Source organism: Pseudonaja textilis, chromosome 1, assembly GCF_049901715.1.
Source record: "Pseudonaja textilis isolate UNSWEBS1 chromosome 1, rPseTex1.2, whole genome shotgun sequence".
NCBI classification, from domain to species: Eukaryota; Metazoa; Chordata; class Lepidosauria; order Squamata; family Elapidae; genus Pseudonaja; species Pseudonaja textilis.
In genome coordinates this window covers 24,919,998-24,942,428 of record NC_141990.1, presented here as the reverse complement: position 1 = coordinate 24,942,428, position 22,431 = coordinate 24,919,998, and the positions used below count along the sequence as shown (strand labels likewise).

General features: G+C 39.2%; 1 protein-coding gene across 7 annotated transcripts in view; it reads left to right on the top strand.

Annotated features, from left to right (window-relative positions):
• Positions 1-22,431, top strand: part of EFR3B (EFR3 homolog B) — a 141,834-nt gene that overhangs the window by 85,413 nt on the left and 33,990 nt on the right. For all 7 annotated transcript variants that reach the window (XM_087929407.1, XM_026715973.2, XM_087929421.1 and 4 more), the window contains 3 exons: positions 7,560-7,710; positions 13,674-13,795; positions 21,251-21,400. In XM_087929407.1, the coding sequence (XP_087785533.1) occupies positions 7,560-7,710; positions 13,674-13,795; positions 21,251-21,400 (423 nt within the window). The remainder of the gene's footprint in view (positions 1-7,559; positions 7,711-13,673; positions 13,796-21,250; positions 21,401-22,431) is intronic.

Here is a 22,431-nt window from a genome sequence, read left to right as displayed (position 1 = left end):
AGGAATGGGTGAACTTAGCAAACAAGAGAATATTAGTTTTAGAAGGCCACGACCTACAGAGGGGGTGGCATGCTTTTCTAAGGGCTATCGGGAAAACCACCCAGAAATACTTTCACAGACATTTAATTAGAGATGCGTTATTGACTAACTGGAAGAAAATAAGGAGAAAACATTATTTAAAGATACCAATCTGGATTTCAACAATGGAAGCAATGATCCACCCATATAATTTGGATATTATTAAGATGATTAAATACAAGGACTTATTGGATGCACGAGGAAATTTAAAATTGTGGCAAGATCTTCAGGACCAGGGAGTACAAATCGATGGATGGGCATATCTTCAAGTACAGAGTAGATACAAACAGAATAAGAAAGAATTTGGAATCAATAATAAACTTCAGCAACTAGACAAAATTCTATTAGGCCCAGACAAAAAAAATATAACAAAATTTTATAATTACCTACAGAGGCAGAATTAGAGGAAGAAATTGTCAAAGGGAATATGATAGCCTGGAGTAGGAATATAAGATGTAGTATCACCTTAATAGAATGGGAGAAGGTCTGGAGTAGAAATAATAAAAACACAAAATTGGCAACCTACTAGGAAAATGCCTATAAGATGTTTTACAGGTGGCACCTTCCCCCCTCTAGATTAGTGAAAATGCACCCCAACAAGAGTCCGAATTGCTGGAAATGTAAAAAAAAGGAGGGAATTTTCTTCCATATCTGGTGGTCTTGTGTAGAAAATACAAAAATATTGGCAGAAAATTAGAAAATGGTTGGAGGAAATGACAATAGAACAGATCGAATTTAAACCAGAATTCTTTCTATTAGGGATCTTTAATAAACAAATCTCAAAAAAGTAAAGTATACAATAACACATATTTTGACAGCGGCCAGACTGGCCTTTGCACAATGTTGGAAGCAACCTCATATTCCATCAGAGGAATTGATTATTCAAAAAAATAGCAAATTGTGTAGAAATGGACATATTAACTTTGGCATTAAAAGGAAAAGATACATCAATGTACTATGTCAGCTGGAACTGCTGGTACGAATGGGTAGAACAAAGATCGATTAAAAAATAAAGGGCAAAATAACATATGTTATAATTGTACTAGTGATTTTGTGTGTGTGTGTGTGTGTGTGTTTTCATAGATTTTCACGGGTACAGGTACGTACGTCTAGGTGTGTTTGGGTCTTTTCCCATGTAAGATTAAGAGTATCTTGGCGACGTTTTGCCGAGGTCCCACTCGCCATCCTCAGGCTGGTGCTTTCAGCTTCGTGCCAGTGCAAGCAGTGTGTGATTGGAGCTGCTGTCTCTCTATAAATACTGGGGGTGGGGGCTGCTGTGCTGTGCTGGTTGGCTGCGCTGCTGCCTCTTGATTGGTTGATGGAGTTGATGTTGGTATAATGGGCTGTGTGATGGCCTTGTGAGTTTTGTTATGGAGATATCCTGGATCTTGTGCTGTAATCTCCTGGGTCGTATGTTTTGTAGTGATCTTTTTTCCATTAGCCTCCTGTGTTTTAACGGCTTGGGTAATGGGTTGTGTGATAGCCTTGCGAGTTCTTTTGTTGTGATATCCTGGGTCCTGCGTTGTAATCTCCTGGGTCATTTGTGTTTTGATCTCTTTTCCATTAGCCTCCTGTGTTGTAACGGCTTGGGTAATGGGTTGTGTGATGACCTTGTGAGTTTTATTGCTGTGGTATCCTTGGTCTTGTGCTGTGATTTCCTGGGTCGTTTGCTGGGTTGTAACTTCTTGAGTTCTTGTGATGTAATTTCCTGAGTTTTCTGATGTGATATCCTGAGCGGGTGGCTGTGATGTAGCATTCTGAGTTTTGGTTTGGCTTCGAGTTTGGGGTCTGGGTCTGTGTTCTTGGTGTGTGTCAGCTTGTTTGGTTTTGGGGTTGGGGGTGTGACAGCTGGCGAAGCAGCTGTGGTCTGATTTCTGGATGGTGGTGGTTCTTCGTTTATAGGATGGGTTTGGGCCTGGGTCTGATGAGGGGGATTGACGGTGGTGTCCCGTGTTGTTTTGGGTCTGGTGTTGGGTTTTGTGGCTGGGACTCATTTGTTGGTGAGGGCTAGTTTCCAGATGTCTGGTAGGTGGGAGGTATCATCCCGTTTATTCATGTTATGGGGGTGTTTCTCTGGCTTTCGATGGCTTCCCTGATTATTCTCTTGCTGGAGTGTTCAGTGTTGGATATTAATTTGGTTCCTTCGAAATTAATTTCATGTCCTGTGGCTTTAAGGTGCTGGAAGAGGGAGGAAGTATTTTCTTCTTTCTGACTGCGTTTTTGTGTTCTGCGATGTGTGCATTTATTCTCCTGTTGGTTTGTCCAATGTATGTGGCTGAGCAATTGTTGCATGGTATTTCATAAACTCCTTGGTTTTCTAGCTGGATCTTGTCTTTGGGGTTTCTTAAGATGTTGGCTATTTTTTGGTCAGTGCCAAAGGCTGTCCTGATATTGTGTTTGTGGAGAATTTTGCTGATTTTGTCTGTGGTGCCTTTGATGTAGGGGAGGAGTGCGATACCGTTGTCTTGTTCTATGTCTTGGTGTTTGGAGGGTATCTCTTTTCGGATTAGATTGGTGATAGTGTTTTTTTGGAATCCATTGGAAATTAATACGTTAGTGAGGGTGTGTAGTTCTGTTCTCAGGTGGTCTTTGTCAGCTAGGCATTTGGTTCTGGAGATGAGGGTCTTGGCTACGGAGTTGATCTGTGCAGGGTGGTGATGGGATTATGCATTTAGGTAGCGGTTGGTGTGTTTTTTTTTCCGGTAGATGGTGTGTCCTAGGGAGCCATTGGGTTTTTTGTAAATTAGGACGTCCAGGAAGGGAAGTTGGTTGTTGGTTTCTGTTTCCATGGTGAATTGTATTTTGGGGTGTAGGTTGTTAAGATGTGTGAGGAAGTTGTCCAGTTTGTCTTTCCGGGGTGGCCAAATTACAAAAGTGTCATCTACATATCTGAGCCAGAGTTTGGTTTGTGTTTGGATTTGTCTAGAGCGTTGGTTTCAAAGTGTTCCATGTATAGGTTAGCGATGACGGGTGAGAGGGGTGATCCCACCTGAGAACTACACACCCTCACTAACTAATGAGACCCAGAAAGTATGTCTCCTCTATCAGGCCTGTGGAATAGTTATACCACCCAAGATTTTAAAAGGTAAAGGTTCCCCTTGCACTTACATGCTAGTCATTTCCAGCTTTAGGGGGTGGTGCTCATCTCCATTACAAAGTCGAAAAGCCAGCACTGTCCTAAGATGTCTCTGTGGTCATGTGGCTGGCATGATTAAACACCAAAGGCACATGGAACGCTGATACCTTCCCACCAAGGTGGTCCCTATTTTTCTACTTCCATTTTTACATGCTTTCGAACTGCTAGGTTGGCAGAAGCTAGAACAAGTAACAGGTGCTCACTCCATTAGGTGGTGCTAGGGATTCGATCCACCGAACTGCCAACCTTTATGATCGACAAGCTCAGCGTCTTAGCCACTGAGCCACCACATCCCTAGATTCAGATCTTACTGACCTATGAAAACTTGAAAACCTGGCTTTTCCCCAAGCACTGGATCAAAATCATTGAATTAGCCTGTCTTGTTCCATATTCTGGAACTGGAATATGTTGTGGTTTACCTCAGTTATGTTGCTATTGGAGTATGTCTTTGTGTGTTTAATTAGTTTTTTATGTTTAGTTAAGCTCCTGGGAGTTAGGAGTTGATTAGCTGTATACATCATAGGAATAAACAAACAGTTCTGTACAGTGTCACACAAACACTGCCACTGGATTGGAAAGAGTAATTTAAGATATCTGGCCCAAACTTCTGCTCAGTGCAAGAATCCAAATTAAACCATCCATGATGAATGGTTATCTAGAAAAAAAAGTTTAAAAAAATGCTTGCTATTAAGTCAGAACAAAAAAGAATAAGCAGCTTTTATAATAAGTCAACCACTGAGCCATCTTAATACTGTCTGCACTAATTGGCAATAGTTCTCCAGATCTGCAGGTAGAGAACATCTTCTCTCCAGTTCTTTAGAGATACTGAAGACTGAACCTGGGTCCCTTTCATTTACAACAGTAATTGACATATTTGAGATCTTGACATTTTTATTGTTCAATGAATTATTTTCACACTAGCTAAAAGAGTGGAATCAGATGCATAGCTAATCTTGGAAGGTTAATAAGGATGCCCAGGTTAATACTAGGTTGAAGGACAATTTATGAATTTTGGGGTTGTTGAGCAGAACCAGAACTAGAAAACTGTAACTCCACCAAATTGTTTCTATAACTTTGCTTTAAAAAATTCATGAGTGCAGTCATTAAGAATTTAGCATCACTTGAGAGACTCTGTACCTTTTCATTAATATACTTGAAGAAATTGATGTTTTCCAGCTTCTGGGGCACCCAATTCTTCCATCCGAACTAGTGCATGAATTAGGATGTGACTATCCGCCAACTTTTATGCTTCAAAATCACTTTAGCATAGTTCAGGGTTCCCAAACTTCAGTATTGAGGTTATTTCAAGACATGTTTAGAAAGAAAACAAGTTTATAAAAATACACATTGAATTATGTTTCTACAGAAATAAAATGGAACAACTTAGGATGAGCATTTGCGAAAGTACTATAGATTAAAAATAGACTGATTTGCCAATTCGCATTAAGATAACTGGCAACGCAAGTCAAGTTGGAAAAGAATTTTTTTTGTAGAATTAAACAAATGTATATCTAAATTTATATGGCAGAGGAAAAAACCCAGAGTGAAATATAAATTATTACAGGATGCCAAGAAAAAAGGAGGATTTGGCCTTCCAGATTTTGAATTATATTATGATGCTGCTATAGTAAACTGGCTTAAGGATTGGATTAAATTAGAAAATAGAAGGTTTATTAGTATTAGAAGGTTTTGATCTCCAACTTGGCTGGCACGCCTTCATGTGGGATGGAAAATCTAAACAACATTCATATTTCCAAAAGCACCACGTAAGAAATGTGTTGTTCAATATCTGGAGAAAGATTAAAAAAAACTACTACCCAAAGGTTCCATTGTGGCTATCTACATTGGAAGCAGTCGCACACCCAGATGTATTGGATTATGAAAATATTGTCAGGTATAAAGATTTATTATATGACACTGGAGAGCTTAAAAATAGGAACCAAATACAAATTCAAGGAAAGCAGATAGCATGGTGGCCCTTTGCACAAATACAAACCCATTATAAAAAAAGATAGAGAACAATTTGGCTTTAATACGACCCCACAAGAATTAGATAAAATATGGCTAGGAGAGGAAAAGAAAACAATTAGTAAAACATATAAATATCTTTTGGACTACAAATTAAAAGAAGAAACAGTCACAGAATCTATGATAATTTGGGCTAAAAATGTGGGTCGTAGTATTGAATTAGATAAGTAGGAACACATTTGGCAAGCAAATTACAAATTAACCATGTCAGTCTCGTATAAAGAAAACTTATATAAAATGGTTCGTCGCTGGCACCTACCTCCTGTGAGACTAGCTAAGATGTTCCCCAACCTACCACCCAACTGTTGGAAATGTAACTATGCACAAGGAACATATTTTCACATGTGGTGGACTTGCCCAGGTGCTCAGAAATTTTGGAGAAATATAAGAAATTGGATTTTAAATATAACAACAAAATTTAAAACTTGAACCTGAAACCTTTCTGCTAAGTATGATAGATTCAAACATGGAGAAAAAATATCAATATTTAATTTTGCACATCATAACTGCGGCCATAATAACCTACACACAAAGCTGGAAACTGTCTTCCATTCCTTCAGAGGATATGGTAATTAAAAAAATACATGAATGCGCTGAGATGGATAGCCTAACCAAAAATAAACAGGATAGTGACTATTATGAAATATGGAACTTTTGATATGAGTGGTTAAAGAAATGGTAATATTTGATGTTTGGATAAGTTATGGAAATGACAGAAGACGTGCATTTAATCATAAACAGTATAGAGAAATTAAAGCATTAAAAGAATGAAAGAGTTATTGTAACAAGGCAGATCACGTCAATGATAAAGATAAAGAAAAAATAATATATGCTCAATATATGCTGTAAAATCTATATGTGTGTGTGTGTGTTGATTTGTCTGTTTTAAATGTATGTCAAATAAATGTTTTTTCTAGAATTTATTTTTTTTTAAAAAAGATAACTGGCAATGCTATGTTGCTGCAGCAGATATTTTCCCCATTTACACACACAGAGAAACACTGATGCACTGTATTCATTACATGTTATACCTGGCATTTTGCTGTTGAGTTCAGAAACCTTGAAGTGATCTACTTTAAGACACTCTACAATCCAAATAATACACAGTGGCAGTGTATGTTGTATTCCAGTTGAACCTTTTCCCAATCCCACTGAAAGTGAAAAGCACTAAAGCGCTCTTGTGGAAAAAGGAGAAACCTACACACTCTTGTGTTTGGTTATTCCAGTTTATGGAATATTTTTTCAGAAAAAAGACCCAAAAACCTCAAAGCAGTGCCCTTCCCTTCCTGCATCTTTGCCAATAATATTGAAAGAGATAATCAATGACCTCACCCTTTTCTGTATATATCTCCTTTTGGAGTTTTAACCTATCCTCACCTCTCTGCTGCTGTTTTCATGAGGTTGGGCCAAGCCATGATTTATATGTTCTCTTCCTGTTGCAACTTGCTGTGTTCCAAAAGCCTCCTCAGTGGTGGGATTCAAACAATTTTACTACTGATTCGGTGGGCATGGCTTGGTGGGCATGGTGTGATGTGGCTTGGTGGGCGTGGTGGGGGAAGAATACTGCAAAATCCCATTCGCTCCCCATCCCACTAACCTGCTTTCCAACCGTTCTTCTGTGCCGGGCAACAAAAGATCCAGCCAATCAGCTGGGACGAGGGAGGCAGAGAACAGATGGGGGCGGGGCCAGTCAGAGGTGGTATTTGCCAGTTCTCCGAACTACTCAAAATTTCCACTACCGGTTCTTCAGAACTGGTCAGAACCTGCTGAATACCACCTCTGACTCTCCTCCTGTAAGGGAAAAGACACATTCACTAAGCTTCAGAAATGTTTCAGGATCTGGATTTGTCAGGCAACTGCTTTTATATTGGCAGCTGGTTTTACACAGTATTCTAGCCCAGGCTTAATGAGGTTGGGTACTGCTGGTTCAGCTTCTGGCCTAAGCATGCTGGGTGAACACAGGTTGGGAAATATTTTGTGAATTCAGATTAAAATCATCTGTACTTTGTGTTTCCCAAAGACCTGGGAAAAACCAGATTTTAATTTTCAGCCAGTCATGAATCCCCTTGGCTGATTTGAGTCCAGACTCTGTCGTGAATGAATAATGGAAGGAGAGCATCAAGAAGAGAAGGGTTGAATAAAAATCAAAGTTCAGTCCCATACCCTCAAAATTTATTTCACTTTGGCTCTGGGGTACTGGATAGTTTGCCCATCTGAGACAGCTTTTTCTAACTTTAACTTTCTGGATAATTTAGATTTCAGTTCCTATAAGGAGACCTCTTATTTTAGATGTACTTTTATGCCACCCTACCCACAGGTATGTGTGTATTGCGATGGAAGCGTTGGATCAGCTATTAATGGCCTGCCACTGCCAGAGCATCAATCTCTTTGTGGAAAGTTTCTTGAAGATGGTGGCCAAGCTGTTGGAATCTGAAAAGCCTGACCTTCAAATCCTTGGCACCAATTCGGTAAGCTGATTTTGGAGATTGCACACTTTTCTATAATTTTATTGTATAAAAATCTTTATCATTGTCTAAGAGATTCTATTGATTTCTGAAAATATCTTAACTGTTAAGGGCAACATTATTTAAACTTTGTTTCACCCATTTTTTGGAATACAGTATGGTACATGCCATTGATAAGCCAAGTTTAGGCCTTCATCTAAGGAAAGCTGCATATTTCCCACCAGGATCTTGATGGCCTCAGTTCCAATATGGGAGGGCAGAGATTAGTGCAACCTCCTTGAATGGCCAAAAGGGTTTCAGAAGGAAGAAACCATATCCAGAAGGAATGTTAGGCAGAGCATAATGATATGGAAGTCTTGCCTTCCCCATCAGCTGACTAGAAAGGCAGTGAAGGTGGAAATGAAAAGAGAACCAGTACAAATTGATTTGATGTGTGGCAGCAGACAGTTGTCTCTGCTTCTGTTCATTGCAAAATTAAGCCTGTCTCATCTGATTGGCCAGATGCATGTCTCCTAATCTGACTTTACTGTTTGGGAGGGAACAATTGTTTGTATCAGAAATGAACTGGAGTGATTTAGAGGTAAGAGCATCTTTGAAAGAAGAGTGGTTAGATTTGGAGAAAGAGTTGATAGTGTGCATCACACCTGTGCTTTTGCTTGAACTGTAAAGATTCATTAGCAATGAACAGCCTCTGACCTACCCAGTAGAGAAGGACAGGAGATGGCAAGAGAAGTATAGAAATTCATTATAACATAATTTCAGTGCCTTAAACTTAATAAGGGTAAATGGGAGAAGAAAAGTAAAAGGACAAAGTGGGTGATGTAGAGGCAGGAAGATCTGAACAGCATTTGAGCTGGACCTTAATTAGATGTCTGCAAACTTTGGAATCCATGACACATGAATCACTTGCAGCCATCTAAACAAAGGCAGGTGTTCCACTCTGTGAATAGAGAAACCATGCAACCTGAACACTCTCCTTTATCCCTATGATTTATTTACAAGAGTATCCAGGAGACGCAGAATAACTCATAATGATATACAATGTCTGTAATATTTGTTAGCATGGTACTATTAAATTAGAAGGGGAATGGTCACAATGATGAGAAATATACAACCAAAACAGGTTAAGAAGATGTATCTGTATGTGTTCTGTCTGTACATGTACCCAATATGCTGTTTGTTACTGAAGAACTGCATTCATAAAAAAGACTTATTATCTGTGAAAGAGGCAAATATTTATTACATGCTACTGTGTTGTGGCTCCGATTCCCGAGCCTGTGCTGTTAGAGGAAGAGGACTCGGAAGATGAGGAGGAGGAACTGGGACTGCCTTCCTCCCCAGGACCTTCCTCCCTGGCAATGCCTTCCTCCCTGATAATGCCTCAGGTTTCATCAGACAACCGAGAGGAACAGCCTGAGATTAATCAGGAGGAAGGCATATCGGAGCAGCCCCTGACAGCTAGTCAAGAGGAAGAATGTTGGCTTGATCCTAAGCAGCATCGTAGGGAGAAACATGAGCAGCAACGTAGGAGGCGTGGGAGGGTCAGAGAGTGAGCTGAATCATTGAGCCACACCCCACAGGGGATAAAAGTGGGTGTGTTGTCAGCTGGAATTTGTACGGGACAAAGTTTAATCTTGCTTCAGGTTTTCTTTGTGAATGAGTTTTGTGGTCTGCCTTGTAATTCTCTGGGAGTAGCTTTTTACTTATTATCAGTTCGGACTTGGCAGGCAGCGCGTGTTGGAATGCCAAGGACATTATTAGTTCCAAAGAATTAACTCTGTGAAGTTTGAGCCAGCCTGCCTGCCTGTGTTTGTGTGAGTTTGTACTCTTTCATCTTTTGGAAAGAAGAAAGGTGAGACAGAACACTACTGTATGTAAAACATCATCTGCGACTAATCAGTTTAGGTACCACTCAGCTGCAAACTGATTCTGGGCAATGTATAATAAAAACCAAACAGAATAGAAAATATAATTATAAAAGAAAAAAATAAAAAAAAACAAGAACCAGTTAACCACATCCACATTTTCAAACCATCTCACTGATGCAAGTCTTCAGCCACCCTAATCCAGGACCTTCTGTTGGAAAAGAAGAAAATAAATATAGGTAATGGAAAACCTTCATACAGAACATTAGGAATTAACCCTGCTGCCCATGTCATTTGCAAAAAGACTTTGAAGCACTATAAGTCAAGGGGAAGACTTAAGAGACTACACTACTGTCATTGTAAGACCCAGGTGTTTGTGTAGAGATTGAGTAATTCATTCCAGAAACTCAGCTATGTGCCAGTTTAGATCATATGCAGACAAGCAAAGATCATTCCTTGAAAGGTTCTCAAATGTAAATACTAACGTTTCAACCAATAACAGATTATGTAAACATTATAAAAAAGAACCCCAATTAATATGCAGATTATTTTTAAATTATTAACTTCTGGCACTTTTACTCAGAAGGAGCACAATTGTCTGATTCCATTGAAGATGAATTCTCCCTTCAAGCTCACTCAACGAAAGGTTTTTCTTTTTAAGATGGCAGCTGCTGCGAGGTTTCTCTGCCTAATTTTTAAGAAATCCTGTTTTCCTCTCCCTTCAAAGCACTTCCTTTAGAATGATGCCTGCTTTGAAAAATAGTCACTTGAGCTAAACAGAGACAGTGTTTATCATAATACTCAGAGCTGAACAAATCTGCTTTATGAATTGTCATGCCCTCCTTGTCCCATATGTACACCCACATTCTTTTTGTATATTTTTCTTTATACGTTTAAATTCATTTCCCATTCCAAGATATCCCGAGGCAAGGGAGTTTTGCCATCTGCCAAGATGGATATCATGAGCAGGCATGGAAAATATGACTGCTTTTTGATTATGTAAAAAAATGCTAGCACCAGGTTAACCCCCAAAAGGGAAGAATGGTGGATATTAAAAAATAACAAAACCCTTTATCTTCAGCCTAAGAGAGTCCCATTATAATCTATAAGACTGCCCCCTTTCTGTGCAGAAATAGCACCTACAAATCATGAACTGGGACCAGTAGAGATTATAAATGCTTTTTATGGAAATTATGGCTTATATTCATCCTTTACAGCTACTAGAGGAAAAATAATCAACATTCAGTTTCGAATGGAGTCAAATGATTATCATAAAGCAAGGAACAAGCTTTTACCATTGGCCTGGCAATCCACCTAAGTCAGACATTTGTCAAGGATCCTTAGGGATTGGAGAAAAATTCTAAAATTCTAAACTAAGTCGAGGTATGCAAATAGAAATCATTCACAGTCAATCAAGAGAGTTACAAACACACTGAGTAGTTAACAAAACATCGAAAACGAAAGTATTGTAAGAGCAAAACAAAACAAAAAAATCAAATGCTCGCTATGTGTAAGTAGAAAGAGAAAACCTTTATAATATAGGAGTATATGGGTACAGGTTGTCCTCAACTTACGACCACAATTGCTAGCAGAATTTCTATTGCTAAGGAAAGTGGTTGCTAAGTGAGTTGCGCCCAATTCTACAACCGTTTTTTTTAAAATAAAGTTATTCAACAAATTATTGCAGTTGTTAAACGAATCATGCAGTCGTTAAGCAAATCCAGCTTCCCCACCCCTTTGCTTGTCAAATGCAAGTCATATGGGAAGATCATCAGTGGGGATCACATGACCCCAGGATGCTGCACCTACCTGCATCCAAAATTTGATTGTGTGACTCTCCCAATACTGTGACAGTTGTAAGTGCAAGGACTCATATTAAGTCACTTTTTTCAGTGCCATTGTAACTTTGACAGGTCACTAAATGAATGGTTATAAATCAAAGACTACTTGTAGAGATTAAGAGTATAAAGAAAGAGACAAAGTTTTAAATACCTATCTCTCACTGTTCCCGTTTAAAACACATTTGTATAGATGGAGGTACCATATTCTGCTAGGGCTTAGTTTGCTCATATTCATATCAACAATCTTTAATTAAAAAATTCCTCAAGACTTTTGCTACTTTATTACTTTTCAGCCAATAAATGCAATTCCCCTCATTTTTAAATATTATTCCAAAGAAAGATATAACATTGATGTTTTATTGTACTTAAACTAGCAGCTAAACTACAAATTGAATTCTCCCATTGCTTTGTTCTTATATGTCCTGGAAAGATTGGATGATAAAACCGCACTAATATAATTATTCAAGACTATAGTATACTTTCTTCAATTTCTTTCTCTCTCTTGACTTCCTGCAGCTGGAGAAGGTACCAGGATTTCAAAAATTAGATGGCATTCTACATACATTTTTGCATAGGCAATATTTAAAATTAATTCACTAGAAAATGTTCCTGCTGTTTTATGGGAAGAAGCTCATAAAATTATTTTGATAGAAAATGAAGACGTTCCAGAAAACATGCATGCACACACTTTGATCTCTTCACCGGAGAGTTTGCATGATTCATAGCTTGGAACAGTGGAAGTGAAGAAATCTTACTTTAGGTTTCAAGATAACTCAGGCATTAACTCCACTGAACTCAGTAAGACTTAGGGACACATGAGAATTCCAGAAATTGAAATTAATGTTTCCCTTATTTTAAATCTTAAGCCTTTTTTGCATGGTTTAGTTGTTTAGGGTTTAGAGTTTAGTTTAGTTTAGTTTAGTTTAGTAATGCATCAGACTTCTATGGCAGAGGCTCCAGGTTGTGGATGCTTTTACATCTCACTCCACTCTATAAAAGCACATAATTCCCCTATATATTATTCCTTCAACAATTCTTTGTAGTAGATTTGATAACTTCAGAGTCACATGTAGAAGGATAGAATGTTATTTGTCCCCTACACCGGAAATTTAATACAGTATACTGGTAAAGGATTAGATTGGGATTGGAAAGATTTTATTTATTTTCCACCTATATCGCTGTGGGGCTGCTCTTGGAGAAGAGAAATGAAAAGAAATGTAAACATAACAGTAGTAAAGTAATGAAACAATAGAATAAACAGTGAAAAAGAAAACAGTGATACAGTGATATGAGAATAAAGGATAGGTAGGCAGGATCCATGTTCAAATCCAACATCAAGATGGGAAACTTCCTAGGTGGCATCAGGCCTGTCTTTATCAGATAATTTACAGCATCTCTTTATATTCACCTGTTTGTTTTTACTTTTAGCTCAGTTCTCACACCTATTCTCTCCAAATCCATCACCCAGTATGATATTCTCCTGTTGGATCCCCCGGCTTTACATATAAAATGGTGCAAAATTCCAACTAAGAAAACCTTTTTTTTTTTCCTGTCAGACACTTGACACAAACTGCCATACTCTTGTCAGCTGTTCCCCACTGAACTCATGGAAAGATAATCAATACAAAAACTAAGATTCTATATACTGTATCTCTTAGCCATAAAAAGGCCAACAGAAGCCGAAATGTCCATAAATAATCAGGGATAATTTCATCCTTTTCCTTCAGATAACAAAATGCTTTGCTAGCCCTGCCTCCTTTAAGTGAATTTTGGGGAGAAGACCTCCTGTAAGAGACTTTGAGAGCTACTAAAGCTCCTCAGATAGGAGAAATTTTATCCAGAGATCACACAAAGCCTCAGATGATGTAGAGCTGCATAGATCAAAAGCTGCTTGATCCCATCAATCTAGAAAGCATAGCTCAAATTGGGGTAATCTGTTGCCTTTCATCTGAGCTGTGCCCAATATCACATTTTATTCCTAAACTCTTAAGTCTGCTGTGTAGCTTTTAAACATAGCTTTCGATGTAAACTTGAATTTTGAAGATAAATCCCTAGTACCGTATGTCTATTTTATGAGCGTAAAGTGGGTTTATGCTACTGACCACAACCCCTGTTCTGCTTATGATGATGATTACTACTATTGAACTAAAACCCTCACAAGGACAGACAATTGTTTGGTGACTTTAATAGATTGGTTTATGAATGTAGCATTTTTAATGTCTCCTTTCCTCTGTTCTGATGCTCCTTTCTTCTTTTCCAGTTTGTGAAGTTTGCAAACATTGAAGAAGACACTCCATCTTATCACAGGAGCTATGACTTTTTTGTCTCACGTTTCAGTGAAATGTGCCACTCCAGCCATGATGACATGGAAATCCGGACAAAGTAAGTAGATTCTAGAAACTAGAGTGCAGAGAAGAGCAACAAAGATGATTAGGGAGCTGGAGGCTAAAACGTATGAGGAACAATTCAAAACGCACTAATGATGTCCCCTCAAATGGTGATGAAACATTCGCAACTAAATTGCCAAGTTCAGAGCTCAAACCAACAGCCTAACTACCAACCCGAGCTACTAATATTCAAACACATTTCATATGGTGAACGATTGCAGGAACTGGGTATGGCTAGTTTCACAAAGAGAAGGATTGGGGCAACATGATAGCAGTCTTCCAATATTTCAGGGTCTGCCACAGAGAAGAGGGGACCAACCTATTCTCCAAAGCACCTGAAGGCAGGACAAGAAACAGTGGATAGAAACTAATCAAGGAGAGAACCAACCTAGAACTAAGGAGAAATTTCCTGAGAGAACGATTAACCAATGGAAGTTGTGGGCATTCCATTACTGGGGGTTTTTAAGAAGAGATTGGATAGCAATTTGTCTGGAAAGGCATAGAATCTCCCGCTTGGGCAATAGGTTGAACTAGAACAGAGGTCTCCAACCTTGGCCACTTTAAGACTTGTGGACTTCAACTCCCAGAATTCCTCAGCCAGCAAAGCTTAAAATGGCCACGGTTGGAGACCTCTGAACTAGAAGACCTCCAAGGTCCCTTCCAACTCTGTTACTCTGTATCATATGGACCTAAATGGGTGCTAGTGGCTTTAGCAGCCTAAGAAAGTCTTGATTTTTCTGCTTTTCTGCTCCTTTTGTCTTCCCAGCCCAGTAATGGTGTTAACTACACAATTAACCAGATAAAAACTTAGTGTATCCTAGGCTGTTTTACTGATGATCTTGATTAGATTTTTGAAGGACATAGCGTGCTGTGCAAATTTCCTTCCTAGGTTTATTTTATGATTCACTGGTACTATGCAGACTCAGGAAATGGATAAATACAGTAACAAGGTTGTACATATTCTGGAGATAAAGCCATGTGGTACCTCTACACAGCATGTTAAGTTCTTAAAGTAGGTCACAAAATTCTTCTTTTTTTTTTCATGGTGTGCCCAGCTATTTACATAGATAAGCTTCATACTATTCCCTTTCAGGATAAGCAACATTAAGCCAAACATAGAGAAAGAATAAGAAATAACCAAAGATACTAAAATATGAAAGAGAAAAAAGGAAAAGGGAAAAAATCTAATTAAATCTAAGTTACAACAACTCCATCAACTCTATCTTCATACATTATCTTCTTTTCTTGCAAGCTATTCTAGCTTCCATCATAGACTTATACCACTGTATACATTGCCTTTCATTCTTAAATCTCTCTTTTTTTGAAGATCTCATCAATTCCATCCATTCCCAACCAAATAGGATGATTTATGATAATTCTCTCAATTTTTTCTATCACATTGTCATAGCCTACGTGAAGCAGCATAAGGAAGTAGAGTTTGATATATATAACTATATATCAAACCCATTATAATAAGTGGGTTTGATATATAGTTGGTTTAAATTTCCTTTCCTTCCCCGTGCCTTTAAGCTTACTTTTTCTTACTTCCTTTCTGTGCTTTGCATAATGCAAATTAGCTAGTGTGATGGGCATATATGTACTGTATGTAAATATAAACCAGATAAATATTTATTTATATCCCACTTTTATTATTTTTACAAATAAGTCAAGGCAGTGAACACACACAATATTCCTTCCTTCTCCTATGTTCCCCACAACAACAACCCTGTAAGGTGGATTCAACTGAGAGATAGCAATTGGTCCAAAGTATCTTGCTGGCTTTCATAGCTAAGGTGAGACTTGAACTCATGATCTCCTGCTTTCTAGCCTGATGCCTTAACCATTAGACCAAACTGGCTCTTATACCCAAGCTACAATATGATCAAATATTATACAGTATGACCAAATTTATATAATATAAACAAACTGTAATATAAAACATAGAATGCAGTAGCATAACAACCATATTTCTACAAGAGGCTAAACTACAAACTACCTAACCCCATTTTAGCAAAGTGTAGCTTGCTACACTAATCAATGTGTAGCAACTAATAATTGAATATTGCAGAAAACCCCATCTCTCAATCGGTGGAATTGAACAGTAGCTTTTTATATTCACTTTGCATTCATAGTAGCTTTCTAGATTTATTTTGTAAGTCAATGCAGATATTTAGCAAAGTACATAATTTCAAACAGTGTTATACCTTGGAAAAATCCTTTTTTCTTTTTTAAATGGCCAAACTCTCATCATATTTTCAAGATTTTGGATTATTTTAAAAAAGAAAGAACAATAGGCGCCATCTAGTGGTATAAATAAATGTTAACTTGCCACTGCACCCCCTCAAACAATACAATTCTCAGGAAAGGATAATGTGCTTTTGTCTTCCAAAAACAGCATTTATTATTAGATTTTTGTCTTGCCTTTGTTTTTGTTCAGTTCAAGGCAGCAAGGCAGTATTATATCTAATATTCCCACCTCCTATTTTCTCCAAAACACATATGAGGTAGGTTGGACTAAGAGAATGACTGGCCCCAAATCACCCAGTCAGTCTTCGTGCCTAATGGAGCAGCAGAATTTATCTTCTTCTGATTTCTAGGGCAGCAGCTTAACACATCAAAGTGGACCCTTTTCTGCTTTCATCCCTCCTCTGAAAGAGAAATTTGTGAACAAGAGAAGTTGAGAATTTCTTGAACCATATTTGGCAGAAGCTTTTTTTTTTTCAATAGATGTGATAATAGTTATAGTCCTGTATCACTAATAATTCATACATTTTAGAAATTCTGAGGTTTTCCTTTGGAAAGCATCATCCACATCTTTTTGTTGGGAAACAAACAAATATCAGTTACAGTAAATATCAGTTACATATATCAGTTCATTTCTCCATTTATTTTACCAATTGGTCTCTGTTGCATCGATTTTAATTTTTGAGCAGAGACAGGTAATTTAACATACATCCTCTCGTTCTTTTGTTTTGGTTTCGGTGAACAAATTATATATTTCAGTTGCTGTTACTGATATAATAGATCCTGTCAGAGCACACTTTCATTTCTGCAGTTCACAAATCTTTGTCTGGGTTCTTCAACTCCGATGGGTTGCAATTCGGGAAGTTGACATCTGAACATCTTAACATGGCTGAGATTGAGAAACATTGCTCTAAACTCCATCCAAGAGAAGCATTTGTATCTTCATTTCTCAAGTAGTTAAGTACAGAACATATTCTTCACTTAGAATTACTAGACCCACTACCTCAAGCTCAACTAAAAAACTATTTGCTTGCTCTGTATGTTCATTCTTTATATTCCTTCTACCCTCTTACTCTTCAAGAAGTAATGTTACAATAAACTATAGTAGACAGTTGTTCATTTAAGCAGATAGTCCCTTCAAATACATAGCTTCCCTAAGCTTGTGTTACCTTTCTCCTGTTGAACTTCCCTATCAAACTCCTAGTATAGTAATTTATACGGATGTTGTAAGTCTTATGTTGTTAAACCTTTGTCAAGGCAAGTTGAGGGAGAAAGAATGGAGTCCCTCAAAGAAAGACGAGATCCATGGCCTTAGAACCAAATTCCTGAATCAGTTAGACCAAGGGGTGTCAAACTCACATTGTCACAGTGGTGTCACATGATCTATCGGGACTTTTCCCCCTTTTGCTAAACTGGACCAGGGGAGACATGATAGCGGTCTTCCAATTTTTGAGGGGCTGCCACAGGGAGGAAGGGGTCAAGCAATTTTCTAAAGCGCCTGTTGGCCAGACAAGGAATAATGGATGGAAACTGAACAAGGAGAGATTTAACCTGAAAATAAAGAGAAACTTTCTGACAGTGAGAACAATCAACCAATGGAACAGCTTGCCCTCGGAAGTTGTGGGAGCACCTTCACTTGAGTCTTTCAAGAAGAGATTGGACTGCCATTTGTCAGAAATGGTGTAGGGTCTCCCACTTGGGTGAGGGGTTGGACTAGATGACCTATAAGATCCCTTCCAACTCTGATTATCTGTTAAACTGGGCATGGGCATGGCCAGTGCGTGATGCATCTGGCCCATTGGCCACTAGTTTGACAGCCCTGAGTCACACAGATTGTTGCAGGCTCAAAGCCTGTTTGCTTGTGTGTGCAGGACACTATGAAATAAATAAATCTGCTTTTCCAAACTTGAAGGTAAAAATGTACATATATTGTTTCCTGGTGATGGTGTCCAGCATAAATTTAGTTTATAGGCAGAAAGAATAGATATAACAGGAGCATTTCCTAAATCAACGACTTTAAAATTGAAAGGAGCAACTTTGATTAAGTTGAACTTTCTCTTTCATTTCAATACAGGTTTTTCAAAACTTAAAATGCCCCCTCATGGTATCCAAGCTGTATTTGAAGAATTCCTGATTAGACTTTCCTACTTAGCTTGACTCCATTATCAAACTGTTCTATAAAAAACTAGTTGCAATGTTACATTGAAATCAAATACGGTAATTTAAATCTGCTCCATTTATCTTGTTCTCAAGAACACCGAAGCACAAACTTTGCACCCTTCAGCTATACCAAGCATGCTGTGATATCTTCATCACTCTGCTCTTTTCTATACTGGTTCCTTCACTTTTAATTAATGAGTCTTGTATTCCTATCCGTCTGCCATTTGTAGTGATTTTTCAAGTAAGCTGAGATGGGTGGGATTAATCGCTAAAAATACGACTGAGGAATATGAATCTCTTCAGTCAATAGGCCCCCTCAATCTTCCAATTTGTCATTCCTACACTATCACAAGAATGATAAAACAGAATTCTGGATGTGATCGTCATTTTATTTGTGGAACTTGTAGTCGCCGAAAGGACAAATTTAATGGAGAATCCCCCTTCCTTTTTGATGAAGATGATTCTTCCTCTAGCACAGGGGTGTCAAGCTTGATTTCACTGCGGGCCGCATCAGGATTGTGTTTGACCTTGGGAGGCTGGGATGGGCATGGTCAGGGTGGGCGTGGCCACCCCGACATCACTCATTTCAGGGGCGCCTGTGGTGGACTGAGTGCTCTGCCAGCGAAAGTGCTCTGCTGAGCTCCGTTTTCGGCTGCAACAGCCTCCTGCAACTCCCTGCCAGCTAAAACGAAGTTCGGGAGGGCCGTGGGCGGTCCTTTGCTTTTTCAGGTCAGCACTGTGGACCAGATCTAAGCACCCCATGGGTTGGATCTGGCTTGTGGACCTTGAGTTTGACACCGCTGCTCTAGTAGAATCTGATGCATATTATTTACTGCCAGCCAGCTCTGCATCAGCCATAGCCCCTTTTAAGAGCACTTCGTGTTTTCTTGCCCTCCTTTTCCCCACCTATCAAGCACTGTGGGTTGCTGCTGTCTTAGATCTATTTTCACATCTGCCCACTGTCATGCTCCCTGCTGTTCCTAGGGTGAACTGTGTCCTACAATTAATCTGCTAAGGATGTGTTTTAGTTGTTTCTTTTTGCTCTTTGACAAATATGGAAGCCTGGAAAAGCTTTTCAGAAGCTGAGGGATAATGAAAAGCCAAGGCTAAGGGTGAAGGTGGTAGTTTACAATATAATATGCCAGGTGGTCTTTTGATGTAGTCACCTAATTAGTGACTAACACTCTTCAGCTAGTTGCCTCTTATTAATGCTGTTATTTTTATACTTTTCTACATGTTTTGGAATTGTGGGTTGGGGCAAATGTTGTCCTCCCTCATATTAGGGTTAAAATTCAGTGCCACCTGGTTTGGCAGGAGGTTCAGAACAAATTAATGAAAGGGTTATTTCAGTTGAGTTTTAAATTTACTGATGAAATTCACTATCATGAATCATTCATTTGAGTAGATGCTTAGATTTTTATCCTTATTTTGAGGGGGAAAGCAGGATGTTACCATAAGGTACCATGTTCTGGGGCAAAAGCATCCAGTGCAGGCATAACTAAAATAACCAGGTACAAGAAAATGGACTACAAAATACAGAGTTGTCTCTCTTCTTTTGACTTTCAAACATCCCCTTTTTTCTTTCTTCTTTCATGGGTAAAAAAAAGTGACACATTCCATTAATTTCATACTCAAATTGTACACGCATAATGCTCAACTTAGGTTTGTTATTCTTATATTGTATTACCAATGTAATATTAATGTTTGTTTTTTATATTTGTTAGTAATTATTTCTCTAAATATTGGTATATTTTAAATCCCTCTTTTACCCAAAAGCCTCAGAACAACATAGATAGTTTTCTCTCCTATTCCCCTTACAATGATTTCATCAAATTCACTGAGCTAAGAGAGGATTCTGGACCAAGATTAAAATGGCCAGCTAAATTATGTATAGCCTATAGAAAAATAAGGATTTGAACTGGGATGTTCTGGGTCTTTGACATTCTCTAACTGGTCCGCTGCTATTACAGTCATCTTTGTGCACCGAATTTGCCCATTTCGTTGTTTGTACTATTTAAATCTAAGGAGCAGCGGGTTTTTTTCTGACCAAGGCTTCCTGAGACCATAATTAAGCACAAGCTTAGTTAAAACAACTCTTGTTTTATTTCAACGCTGGGAATTATGTTCATTCCCAGCCTGTAATGAATCCCAAACAGTCCCTCGAGATAAGCACCCACCTTTCTCTCCTTTGAATTGCTGCCAACAACTAAAGTGCCAAATTAACTATAAAAAAAACCAACCAAAGTACAAAGTCCACATAGAGCTTCAAGGTTTAATCCGAACAGAGCGAATGACTTTGCTTCCTGCAAAGGTTTTTCTATCTTTGCATTTCCTTTATACCTTATGAGAGGGGCAATCACCTCCAAGCCTTACTCCCAAGTCTCCCCTTTTGTCTCAGCTGCTCTCACCTTCTAGCAGTTCTGCGCACACATGCACTGGGAACAGGCTCCCCTTGTTCCTCTGCCTCGCTGCTGCCAGGCCCCAGAGTCAGCACACCACTCCCAGATGATCCTGGCCCCATCTCTGCATCAGACACAGGACCCTTGTCCAAGTCCTCTCCAGACTCCTGGACTGGTCCTCGTTCTTCCCCACAGTCCGATTCTGTTGCACAGGCTGCCGGTGAACCACAACAGTTGTTTTGCTGTGCCTCTTGATGCCCAAAATGCTTTTTAAAAAGTTTGTTACAAACCATTGTTAAAAAGTTTGTTACAAACCATTAGAAGAGTCTCTCTTCTAATTGCTGGAGAATAACCAATAAAATCCTACCTCCCAAGCAGTGAAGTTTTCAAACTTCCTTGGTTCACAGTGCCCTTAGCAGTTCCCAAAATGTGCTGTGATACTCTAGGGTATTGCAGCTAATTCTGTTTATTACGTAGTAAAATATCCCACAGGGCCTCCATGAATTCAGTGTGGCACTCTAGGAACCATGGCTCTAGAATATACAAGTTTGGTACCCTTCAGGAGCCAAGCATTACAAAGAGATATAAATAGAAGGAAAACCCCATTTCCTGGTTACCTTCTTAACATTAGTCTTTTACTCCTAAAGGATCCGAATGTCTGGCATCAAAGGACTACAGGGTGTGGTTCGGAAAACAGTTAATGATGAGTTACAGGCAAACATCTGGGACCCTCAACATATGGACAAGATTGTGCCTTCATTGCTCTTCAACCTTCAGCATGCAGAGGAAGCAGAAAGGTACATAGAATTCTTGGTGTTGTTCTTGCAAAATTAGGCTTTGCTACTTGTGAAAATCTAGCACTGGAAATACGTCAGAGACTTGTCTACCAAATTTGATACCATGAGCCCTATAGCTCATAGGGCTTGGTCGCTATAGAAAGTATTTTTTTTCTCATTTTGGGTACATGCACAACAACATCTGCTCATCAACATGTAGGTTACCTCTGCACTGATTTAATCTTCGATTCATTTGTTTTCTGCTTGAACTGTAACATTCCTATTACAGTCTCTTGCACTGTTTGTCCTTTTTTCATGTTTGTCTCTGTTTACACCACTAATTTAAGTGATTATGTCATGCATCTGATAAGTAGCAATAACACCTAGACTTATATTGCATCACAGTGCTTTACAGCCCTCTCTAAGAGGTTTGCAGAGTCAGCATATTGCCCCCCAAAATCTGGGTCCTCATTTTACCAACCTTGGAAGAATGGAAGGCTGAGTCAACCTTGAGCTGCTCAGAATTGAACTACCGAATTGCAGGCAGCTAGCAGTCAGCAGAAGTAGCCTGCAGTACTGTATTCCACTGTGCCACCATGGCTCTTAGTAGGTGTATATTCTGACTTTCCTCTAGACCAGTGGTTCCCAAAGAGGGCAGTACTGCCCCCTGGGGTGCAGTGGGATGCCTTGGGGTGTTGAGAGGCAAGGGGTCCGGCAGGGGGGCACTAAGAGGTGGCAGGGGGCCGCTGGAGGTGAGCGGCAGGGCACAATTCAGGGATGAGAAAAAATCCCACCGCTGCCGCGTTCGAGGCAAGGTCCTGCAGGGTCATCCCATTGACTTGCACGCTCTGGTGCAATGAGCTCGCCCCCCGAACGCAGCATTGGGAAAGGAGAGCAAAGCCAGAGTGGCTTTGCTCTCCTTTTCAAACATCCTGCTGCCGCCATGTTCCACCCCATTGAGCCCCTTGCACCGGAGGCACCTGCCCAAGCAAGTCCCAACGGAGCGGTGCACAAAGTCAATGGGATGAGCCTGAGAGAGGGAAAGAGAGAGA